Source organism: Tyto alba, unplaced genomic scaffold, assembly GCF_018691265.1.
Source record: "Tyto alba isolate M040663 unplaced genomic scaffold, T.alba_DEE_v4.0 Super-Scaffold_38, whole genome shotgun sequence".
In the NCBI taxonomy this organism is placed as follows: Eukaryota; Metazoa; Chordata; class Aves; order Strigiformes; family Tytonidae; genus Tyto; species Tyto alba.
The window spans coordinates 19,772,430-19,784,730 of record NW_024881313.1 but is presented as its reverse complement, the minus strand read 5'-3'; the positions used below and the strand labels follow the sequence as shown (position 1 = coordinate 19,784,730).

Below are 12,301 nucleotides of genomic sequence, written 5' to 3'. Positions count from 1 at the left end.
CATTTTAACATTTTGTGCACTGTAAAATCTCAAAATAAAAGAGATTTTTTAAAAGGATAAATGTACAAAGCTTTACCTGGTCACGTGTTGTTACCAAAAGAAAAAAGCACTTTTCTATCAGAAAAAATCCATGAATTCCTCCAATTATTCCCAAAAGTTTCCAAATGTATTCTTTCCCCTCATAGAAATGTTCTACTTCTTGTACTTCATGTTTATGTAAACCAAGAGTCTAAAAAAAGAGATAAAGTAAAAAAATGTTAAATGGCAATGTTTTAATTTTTGCTAGAGTAATCCATAATGTGCTAATTCAATTTAATCTCAAAATTTTCTTTTGCCATCTCTTTCAAATTTACATTGTTTTTCAAGTTAATCGGCTGAATAGTAGATAAATGAAATTCATTATTAGGAACCTTTGCTATACTTCATCATCTCTCAATGGTGAAAGCATCATTATTTTTAGAGAGAGCTTTATCAAATTGCCCTTTATATATATACAGAGAGAGAGTATATTTTGTTTAGAATATATTGATCTCTGAAGTATAAAAAGTTACTTGCATCATCTTCATATTGAAAATAATCCATAAAGCATTCAGCTGGTGGGTCTGCTTCCATTTTTTCCTCAGTGGCACAGCGTGGTAGCCCTCCTTTGCTCTGATAAGTGCACACTTTAAAGACTGCTGGACACGTCACTTAAAACTGGTGAAGGAGAGTACTTTCACACTCAAAAGTCTGACATTCACTGAGACTTGTCTTCCTTAAATCACTATCCCAGCTCTGCTTCCAGAGATGATATATTCAGTATGAAGAACATTTTGACCAGAACCTCAAGTGAAGGTGTGAAGCTCTCTTTCAATGACCAGCTGAAGTCTACTCATAATTGTTGTGCCACATCAGAGGAGACTCAGTCAAAAATAAATGAATACACAGTGGAAAATTTGGTTCTGTTTTACACACTATACTATTCATAAAATTTATTTTATTAATTTAGGAAAAAATCTTAACACCCATTTTATTACAGTTCTAGGCAGCAGAATTACTATGCTGATAGCCCTGGTTCTCTGGAACAATGTGTGCAGGGGATTGTGGATGCCTCGTACACCATTAAACAATTTCTCCTAAAATGTGTTACAGAATATGCCTAAGAAAAGAGTTTAGTACACATCTAGAAACCTGGTTTGCACAGAACTTGCAGGTTTACTGAAAACATATTTTGAAAATAGGAACCTTATTTTCTCTGAATTCATCTTTCATTGATTTCTACTTCTTACTACTTGGAATCTGTCATTGAGCTACAAAGTGCAAATGTAACTGGATTACTCAGTGGTTGGTTCACACATTTCAAGGAAAGCTTTAGTTTTAAACAGATGAGCATTAGTCAATTTTAAATGAAACTTTTCTATGTGTGTGCACACATGCGTGCACATATGCATCAACATTTAAAAACACAAAAGTGTGTACTACCTACCTGAGGAATAAGGTGTAGCAATGCATCTCCAGAAAGGGTCCCAACAGCCAAACCGACAAACAGCTGTAAAATGAGTGTATAGATTTCTTGACAGGAGTTAAATAAAATGAGGGTTGTACCAAACATAGATCCAATAGTAATAAGTAAAACAGCAACAGTGCTGTAACCATATTCTGTAGGGGAAAACAAATGAAACAAAACAAGGGCACCTTTAATCATTCGGTATTTGTATTTCTGTTTGAATATTTGTTTTGTACTTGTATTTGTTTTTGAAGCTATGTTTTGCCATCTCTGTGTACAAGCACACAGAGGAGAAGTGATTCATTGTGCCACATAGATTTTTCTACTCAGGTGTTATACAGATAACAGAATTGGAAGCCTAAAAAACATTAATTTTTGGCGGGGCTTTACAGCTAATACAGTGTAATGCTTCCAAATTTCAGACCTTAAAGAGCTAAACAGACCATGACTGTGCAGATTAGAGACATTTAGAGCAGCACAGTGAATGCTGGTCTGAATTTGTTTTCTCTCTTAAAAGATTTATGCTTGTTATTCTGTGTCTTTACATGCTACACCTGTGTATCTTTACAGTCAAAACCACCCTGTTAACCAAATCATATCTGGTAAACAAACCAAGGCCTAAGACCTCAGATTAATGCAGGCATCTAATTCAGGTTCTAAGCATAAAGCTTTTGGTCCAATTTATGTTTGCAAATGTGCTGCGGACATACACTCCCTTAGTTACTGTAATAGGACCACCAGCCTACTTCTGCCAGGTTACTGGGATTTTTGGAAGGTTACTTTTATAATTCTTCAGAGTTACACGCTGCTTACATTTCCAAACATTTGCACAACATGAATCCCGATTAATCTCTAAAAAAAGTCTTATGATGGAGGTAAAACACTTATGAGAAACAGACGTAAAGAAACTACGCCAAAATTTTCAAACATGTCACTTAATGTTTCACACTTTAATAGCACTGCAACTGCTCAGCACCTCATAAAATCGGACAGTAAATTTCACAGACTGCACATCCAAATACAAGGGTATAGTAGATATTTATGGAAGGTCAGGCCTTGGTGACTTAGCCAAAGCAGCACAGCCTGTCAGTAAAATAGAACTGAGAATAAAATTAATGAGCCCATGCTCAGGTCACTAGGTCACACATAGGTCAAACATGAAGTCCTTTGTCTGTCTCAAGCCAGCATAAGTATCCCTGTGGTCATGGAAACCTTCCTGTGCCAAAAAGCACAGGGAGAGGGCTGCAGAAAGGGCTCTTATTAATTCCATTCTGTGTTTGAACAGTTCAGCTCCTCCCATCTACACAGATCTCTCACCTTTATGAGATCACTAAAATGTCATTGATTGGGCTGATGGCCTTAGACTTGAAAGAATCTCACTCAACTGTGAATTTGCCATGAACCTTGTATATGATCTGGGCAAGTTAATTTATTTCTTTGTCCCTTGATTCCCCATCCAAAGAATGGACATATCTGTGTAGCACAGAAAAGATAAAAGCAGTAAAGACTGCAAGGTGCTCAGGTAATGAGAAGAGAGATAACATAAGAAAGAAAGACTGATGTTTTCTGGGGAGCTATAATGATTCTTCTTATTCTGTATGTTTTTTTTCTCCTATAGACATTCTTGGGATATCCATGAGTCCTTCCATGCCTTTATCTAACATGTTTTTTTTTCTAATTCACACTTACAGTTCAATTAATCTGTACACCGTGGAATGATAGCTCAGCTCATTCCCACAAGCTGCTTAACATGTGTATCTTAAAGTACAGATAGACTCCAGTGTTGGAAAGTGCTGTTCTGTAAGGATTGTTGGCCAGCAGGATGTGGGGAAAGCTTACTAGCTCCTAAAAGATCCTGTCATCTAGAACTGGCCATGTAGGTATTAGTAGAAAGGTACTGAAGGAATTGATTTGTAGCCTAAAAGTGATGATCTAGATGCAGGTGATTATGATTAGATGCCCATTCCTTTTTGCTCATTCCTGGCTCCCAAATTAATGTCCCCTGTAATACACCAGCACACCTAGGTTTGTAACCAGTTCCCAGATATTGCTGGTTTAAAGTAAAAACAAAACCAGGAAGCACATTAAGAAGCCCTTAGTTAAGATCAGATTCAGATTTTTTTTTTCAATAGGGTGGACTAGGGTTTGGTTACAGGAGAATTTGAATCAGCAGAACAGATGGGGCAGAAATCCCTGGAAACAGTGGCATGTGAGGGCTATTACTGTGACTGGAAACAACCTGATTATACTCTAACTCAGTTGTATCAGCTCTATCACACAAGTCCTACTTCCCATCTGACTGGTTTTCTTCTTGTTTTTCTTCCCACAATCATATCCCCAAAGCTTCTCTCCTGTAAAATATCACAACTTGAAAAGCCAGCAACATTCACACTGACTGTATCTATATCAAGCATTTGCCACATCACGGTATAAAATGTCAGCTAACATAACTTTGAGGCTATGTGTAAGAGCCATTAAATGACTCCAGTATAAACCTGGTGGAAATTTCACAAAATAGATTATTACTGCCCAGCAACCCACTGATAAGGACCTGTCATGGCTCACCTGCTGCCTACGTCAAGCAGTCCTCTAAGAAATTAAGAAAATAAAGCTTAAAGCCTTACACATTGAAACAGAATTCTGTCTAATAGAAAATTGGGATCATTGAATCCCCTCACTTCTCAATATAATACTATAAGATGTATGCTATGAAATTATAGAGTGCATAAATCTCACCATGTTTTGGTTTAATTAATGAATGACATGTCTCCAGAAGTTAAGCCCTCTAACTATCCAAATTTTCACAGTACATTACTAATAACAACATAACTCACTTTCCAAAGCTGTTGGTGGAAACTTTGTCTGCTTGGAGTCAGGATGCTGACATGAACAGCTTAATAGTTGCTGAATGATAGCTGGACTGATTTGCTTGAAGTGGTCCTTAGAAATGGAGGAAGAACTGTTTTTTAAAAAAATCTTCACAAGTTCATTGGCAGAGAAACAAACCTATGTAGAAAAGTATATACAGTTACTGAATGTTGCATATACCTGCATTTAGTGCTAAGGTTAAATATGGAATCTTAGAAGAACAGAGGTTATACAACCTGGAAAAAACTTGTTTTCCATATACTCTTTTCTGGTTAAATTACTTTAATTATTTCAATTACTTATAATTCTTTTTTTGTTTTTCCAATTAAAATTTGATATTAATATATATTTCAGAAAGACCAGAATCTTTGGGATGAAGTAGCACGATTCTTATTGAATCCTGTTAATATCATGAGGATCTGACACAATAACATCTCTAAATATTTTATTGTCATATGTGCTAAAAAAATATTTTAATGCTAACACAAATCATATTCTTGGTTATTAATGGAAGACTGCATTAATAGCAATAATATTCTTATTAATGTAAGATATTTCCTGTGTCAAGGCAGTACTGAAATTTGTCCTTGTGCTGCATCTTTGGTAAAATATGGAACTAAGCTGTTTTTTTTTAATTCTTTTAACAATGGCATGTCACTTTAAGGTCAGCAAATTAAATGTTACATAGTCTAAATTTAGTCTGAATGTTATTTAAGTATTCTATTATTAGATGTACTTAAGAATTTAATCTAGTTTTTGTTCTTGTTAGAAACATCTCTTTGTCAAAAAAAAGGAGGAACTTTTCTTGGGAACATCTATATTTTGAAAAATTTTCATGAAGAATTGGTTTTTCATCTCCAGGATGAAACTGCCAGTAAAAATGTGAGCAGATAGTATTGGAACAGTTCTAGTGGCAATTTCTGTAAGTATTTCTAAAAAGAAGAAGTCCAGATCAAATATGCTATTTTACTTAAAGGAATAATCTTCATTTCTTAATCTCATCTGATTAGCTGTGATTGAATTAAAAAATAAATATTTGTTTCTTTCATTTAAATTAGTCTGTATCTGAGAATCAAGGGATTCCTAAACATTCTATTTCTAACTGAAGCTTAGGTTTCTTTTGAAAGAAAATTTCTATTTAAATAAAAAAGTTGTAATTATCATTACTTTTAAATAACCCAATTAAAATGCAACACTTTCCTGTCTTTGTTCATCCATTAGTTAAGTAAAATATGCCTTGTAACTCACTAAGAAACTGAATGAATTGAGCACTGATACATTTATTCTGAATACCACATTCAAGTCTTCAGGATAACAGGCGATCTTGCCACATGGATCTAGTCTGTTCTGCCTCCCAGCAGAAGTAGAGCATGAAGACAATTCAGGAGCTACCATATTGGAAAAGACCTTCAGTTTGCCTGTTCTAGGCCGTAGTTTTGACTCCAGAAGTAGGAAACACCAACAAGTGGTATCAAGTTGGAAGCCTAGCTTGTGGCTGGTTATGAGCAGCATTCGTCACTGCCCAGTACCAGGACTGATACTATTTAATGCCTTCACCAATGACCTGAGTGATGGAACAGAGAGCACCATATCACATTCACATATGAAATCCAACTGGGACAAGTAGTCAATATGCTGATGGGCATGGCTACTATTTAGGGAGATCGTGACAAGCCAAAGAAATGGGCTGACAAGACCTTCATGAAGATCAGCAAAGACAAATTTATTGTGCTTCAAATAGAATAACCCCATGCATTAATAAAGGCTGGGAAAAACTGACTGGAAGGTGGCTTTGCAGAAAAAGTCCTTGAGGTCCTGACAGACCACTTGAACGTGAGTCACCAGTGTGCCCTTGTGGCAACAAAGGCAAACTGCATAATGGGCTGCATTAGCAAGAGTGCAGCCAACAGGTAGTGGAAAAAGATTGCCCTCCACTCGGGACATATGAGTCCACATCCAGACTACGTCCAGTTTAATAACCAGCAATACAAGGAAGACATTGTCAAATTGGGTGAAATTCAGTGGAGGGCCACCAACATGGCTAGGGAAAGCAGCACATGATGTGCAGGGAGAGGCTGAGGGATTTGGGTTTGTTCAGTTTGGAGAAGACTTGGGGGTATGTTAAGTCTTCAACTATCTAACAGGGGTTATAGGGAAAATAGAGCCAGAGTCTTCTCAGAGGTGCACAGCAAAAGGGTGAGAGGCAATATGTATTAGTTGCATCAGGGAGAATTTCAATTTGCTGTAATAAAAGAACCCAAAATGAGGGCAATAAAGCACTGTTACAGGTTTCCCAAAAAGACTCTGGAATCTCTCTTTGGAGGCATTCAGAATTCAGCTGGACACAGCCATGTGAAACTTGATCTGACTTTGATGTTGGCCCTGTTTTGAGAAGTAGGATAAACAAGATGAGGTCCAGGATTACTGTGAATTTAAATGTGATTTTATTATCAGGATTTCTAAATGAAAAAGCAAGATCTCATTTGGGAAAAAAAACCTGCACACCCACAGATAAAAAAATAATTCCTGATGGTTATTTAGTAAAATGTTCTTGTGAGATTTGAGGCATTAGGACCTGCATCTTTTCAGTTGCAATGCCTAGACTTTTAAACTTTTTAATGTGAGGAGGCAGAGTACTAAGTCTCCGTTATCAAAGCAACTATGTGTGTACTTGTGGAGGATGAAACTGAAGAAACAAGTAAATCAAATTTGCATATTCTCATATGAAAACCTGGATGGATGGATGGATGGATGGATGGATGGATGGATGGATGGATGGATGGATGGATGGATGGATGGATGGATGGATGGATGGATGGATGGATGGATGGATGGAAGATTTATGTTTCCAAAATCCATGTATCTTTAATGAGGAATAATAAATGAATACATAGATATTGTGATGTAGTTTAATATAACTTAATATTATTGCTCTTATTAGGTCATCTTGTCCTGGGTTGAGTGAGTGGTGGAGTTTTTTGGTGGCAGGGGAGGGGCTATCGGGGCGGGTCCCTGTGAGAAGCTTCTCGAAGCTCCCCCAGCTCCAAGTCAGCTCCACTTCTGTTTGGAAAGCTGAGTCAATCAGCTGCACCTCTGCGATAACGTATTTAAGAAGGGACGTGGTGACGGGCAGTCGGACTTGTGAGGAGGAGTTGCTGCAGCTGCATGAACACCAAGGTCAGTGGAGGAACGGAGGAAGAAAGGAGGGGGGAGGTGTGCCAGAGAAGAGACCCCCCTGTATCCTGTGGTGAGACGGCAGGGTGGCCCCCCCTGCCACCCATGAAGATCTACGATGGAGCAGACATTGATTTATGGCCTGTTGCTCCAGCTCGGCTAATCAAGGTTCTGTGCCCGAAGAAGGCCGGGGTCTCATGGGAAAAGGTAGCCCCGCTGCTGTAATTCAGTGCTGGGAGGATTGCAGCATGCGGGGGTGTCCCACGCCGGAGCAGCTCGGGAAGGGCTGCAGCTGTGGGAGGGAATCCAGTCAGAGGAAGTTAGTGACCCATGACGGAGCAGTGTGGGGAATGCTGCGGCCCATGGGAGGAATTCATGTCGGAGAAAGTTTGTGGAGGACTGTCTCCTGTGAGAGGGGGACCACGATGGAGCAGGGGGAAGAAGTTCCGGACACTCCCCTCACCGAAGATGAAGGAAGTGGCAGCGCTGACTGCACCCCCCATTCCCTGCCCCTGCGCCACTGGGGGAGGAGGTAGAGATATCGGGAGCAGAGCTGAGCCCAGGAAGAAGGGAGGGGTGGGGAGAAGGTGTTCTCAAGATGTGGCAATGGTTCTCACTGTCCTACTCTGTTATGTGTTGTTAGTGTCTGTAATAAATGTATGTTCTTTTTTTTCTTCCCCTAACGAGTCTGCCTTTTGCTCGTCATCATAAAAGGGGGATTTTTCCCCATCCCAGTCCTATCTTGAACCCCAAGCTTGGCTCTCTGTCCCTTCTCATTGCCGGAGGGGATGGGAGAGAGAGCTGCTGCATTGTGGTTGGCTTCCAACCAGGCCTAAACCACAACACATCTGCTACTTACTTGTTTTATACGCATTTTTTAAATCAATAGAGACAATGATGACTTAAAAAGAAAGCAGTGCCCTTTTTTTCTGTGCTAATGTTTTAAAATATAATTCTTATCTAAAAATGAAATTACAGATCTTAATTTAGTTAGCAAACACACGCCATAAATGAGTCAATGCTACATATGTAGCAGCATCTGTTACTAATGGAGCACAATGGCTATCATAGGTATGTGCAGAAAGCAGGAGACAAAATCAGCAACTCTGAAACACAAAGCCTTCTAACGGAATGATATATCAAAGAAAATAGACATAACTAGAAAGCAGAGGAATGGAATAAACCTGAGAAACTAGGAATCAATAATACAGAAGAGAAATTCTCTTTTCTCCAGATGTTTCTTTGTGATTTTTTTTCCATGTACATAGAATATTTGGCTCTCAGTTTGACTCCCAAGCCTCAGATAACTCTGTTGCACACTGATCTTTTCAGTTATAGTCAGTCTCAGAACTTCAAGAAATCAAGAACTGTTTTATAAATTATTCTATTGCTAGAGAACAATTTTATTTCTTGTAAAGATAGTATCAATACTGATTTCTGTCCTTCACAATTTAAAATTAATATGAAACACATTTAAAATGATCTTCATTCAAAATTATTTTGAGACACCATTAAATATCTTATCATGCTGATCAGCATGATTTTCTTTTGTGGTCAGCTGGAAAGAAATAAACATATTGATAGAGTAAATATTCCAAATGCAATAAAATTACACAGATAAATATCTATCAGAATGGCATTTAACCGGATGTCACTTGTCTCAGTTCCACATCAGAAAATGACCACACAGCAAAAGTCAATTGCACATCACTTACTCTCCTAAATGGAGAAGAAACATTGTCTTTAACTTAAATTGTAAAGAACTGAAACAATAGAAACATATTATTTGAAGTATATATTTCAAATGTATACATCAAAATATATACAAAGTATATACTCTGAAGTTTCCTTTTATGTCTAAGGAATGTCTTTCAGTCTAAAAGATGGAAGTCAGATACTATCTTAATTCATTGTTATAAACAAAATTTATTTATCTTCAGATATTTAAGATAAGGATAAAATTACTTGCAATGAGCCATTATCCCTCAAAGCCCTCAAAGAAGATACTGGGGAGCAGCAAAAGTTCTCTCTCATAGACTCTATAGTTTATAAAGGAGGCTTCTGGACTCCATAGAAGGCTATTAAAAGCATTTGGAAATGCCTAATCTTCAGTTTACAGAAAGTTTTTTTAAAAACAACTTGAGCAGAAACCTTAATTTAATTTTTTTTTTCCCTTAGTACAGAAGAGCACTTTCTTCTGCAAGGTCACTTAAGTGGTCCTAGAAGCTCTGCGACATAAAAGCATAATAAATCTCTAATAAATGTGTGAAAACATTGAAGCCATGGTACTACAGTCCTCTGTGTCTTGAAGAAACACCTGATTCCATGTAACACTAAACCTTCTGTTAGTCCCTCCCAGATACTTTAATAATATATTTAATATCCGTAAAGTTCTTCCCCGTTCTTCCCCCAATTACCATTTAAACAGATATGAATATATAAAAATGCAGTTTTATCAGTATCTACATGACTTTTTGAAACTAATAAATTTTACCTCAGAAATAATGTAGTGCTTGTAAACCAATCTGAACTTTTATCACTGAAATTCTGTTATTTATGCTAGAATAACATAAAAATTAATTAACCTGGTCCCAATCTGCATTCCTTTCATAATCTCCAAAATGACCTTTCAGATAGTCTCCTTCTTTACGGTCTCCTTTGACTGGAATATTTCTGGTTCCAATATCTCTGGTTGCCATACTATAACGTCTTCTTTTGTGACTGTGAAACTGTCCATTTACAGTGCAGGTCTTTTTGGCTGTAAGCACATTCAGTAGTCGATCTAGTTCTAGTAATTCATTAGAAAACAGATATGTTACCATGGGAAAATACACATTTAAAAAGATAAAAGCAAAAGTAATTCTTAAAATTTTATTAGTTATAACATTAATTAATGGCCTTATATTTTTTCTCTCCTCAGTTTGTCACTGTAGGTAATTTCTGCTTAACACCTAGAAGTACAAGACACCTATATACTCAGCCTTTCCTCCTTAACAGTACCACACTCAGATGTTTTGCCTATGACTATCTCTGAGGAAAACAGATGTGCCTGAAAGGCAATTCATCTTCCATTTAATTATTGATCTCTGCCAAAGTTATCTACAAATTGCTGCTAAATAACTTTACTGTTCTTCAAATTTTCCCATGTAAATGGAACACCAGGCTAAGATGCCATGCCCAGGTATTTGGATAGTCCAGAAAGACCAGGAAGACAGGTCCCTTTTAGGGCGTCCTGAAAGCAAGCTTCATGATGCTATGCTGCCCTTCGTGCTTCAGAAGTGGAACACAGGGCAACAGACTTTCTCTCTCCTTTGGTCAACCTTTAAGCACGCCTGTTTACAGCACTGCAGTACGAAGGGGGGCGTCAGGATCCCTAATCCAAACCTGAGACAATGCGGGGGTCTATCCCATGATATAGCTTAAGTGCAACGGGTGTGTCTGCTGATAAATGCCTGGCTACGCAAGGGGGCATGTGCTGTCCTATCTTCCTTATCACCTTCCTTCACCCCTGCATTTTCAAGATGAAGCCATAGTGATAGTTTCTGTAAACCTGAGTTTGTCCACTGAAAACAAAAGCAGTCCACAAATTAACTTCAGAGGAATTCAGATCAATGAGATTAAGAATGTTTTCATGTCATTATCCTTTATTTTTTAACGTTAATATTCAGAAAAAGTAAATGGTATAATCTTAATGATAAATCTTGCAAAAAGGCTTGTGATAAGATGTTTGTCTTCTTTGTCTTAAGCAAACAGATATGAATGGAGCTGAAGCTAGATTTGTTTTCTAAATGTAGTCAAGCAAATTTTTTTTCCATGTTGCTAATTCCTTGTTCTTTCCTGCAGATACTATAAAGAATTTAAATAATTTTAAAGGGACAATTTAATTAGTTTAGGCTTAAAATATAATTACACTCCAACAAACTGTTTAAGAATTCTTTTTTATTTCTCTGAATGACACCCTGACTCCACCAACCATAAAGTCTTGCTATTGTCTTCACTGGGGCCTGGATTTCACCACATATAGCTATTTAGTAGCACTGTGCCCAGATGGCTCCATCCATTCTTGTGAGTCAATTATTTTACAAGATCTGGCTTGGCAATTTTAAAGGAAGGGTTTTGCTGCAAAATCAATTTATGCAAGTACAATCTAGGAGTCCAAGTTGAAGGCTGAGGATTTTGTTCTTTTTTTTTTTTTTTTTTTTTTATTATTCACTTCTGTGATTCAAAGTAACTCTGTGTAACCTGAGTGGTAAAAATGTTTCTACCTATGTTTAATTCAATGTTTTGAGCTGTTTTAACCCATACTAAACCTTACTTTTTAAAAGTGACTTGAAAAGCTTGTAAGGTGCTGCTATTAGCAGTTACCACAAACAAGGAAAAGTAGATGTCTTATAATAACCTTCTAAATCCATAGTAGGCCCCTGAGTTGATGCTTTAGCTCCTTAAACTGCTAATCATGCAGAATCTTTTACAGAACTTAATAGCAGCTGCTGAGAGCTCAACACTTGTGTTTTCTTTTTTTTTGGACCACTCATAACACTCCTATATTTCTATTTATTTATGGTTAAGTAGCATTTCTGATGTCTAGCAACAGAGCTCCTGAAGAAAATGAACTTTGCATATTACAGACTCACTGACTGGGTACAAAGATTGGGAGATAGGGAAGCATCAACCATAAAAACATTTTCAGGTACAGCAGGCAGACATTGGAGAGCATCTGATCAAAACAGAGTTGCCTGTGGCTATTTCATCTCTTCTGGAGGTACGTTTACA

General features: G+C 37.4%; 1 protein-coding gene across 8 annotated transcripts in view; it reads right to left on the bottom strand.

The window, feature by feature from the left end:
• SLC39A12 (solute carrier family 39 member 12) overlaps positions 1-12,301 on the bottom strand; it is a 36,432-nt gene that overhangs the window by 15,250 nt on the left and 8,881 nt on the right. For all 8 annotated transcript variants that reach the window (XM_032991741.2, XM_032991739.2, XM_032991740.2 and 5 more), the window contains 4 exons: positions 10,114-10,316; positions 4,321-4,492; positions 1,466-1,638; positions 77-229 (listed from right to left, as the gene is read on the bottom strand). In XM_032991741.2, coding sequence (XP_032847632.1) covers positions 77-229; positions 1,466-1,638; positions 4,321-4,492; positions 10,114-10,316 — 701 coding nt within the window. The remainder of the gene's footprint in view (positions 1-76; positions 230-1,465; positions 1,639-4,320; positions 4,493-10,113; positions 10,317-12,301) is intronic.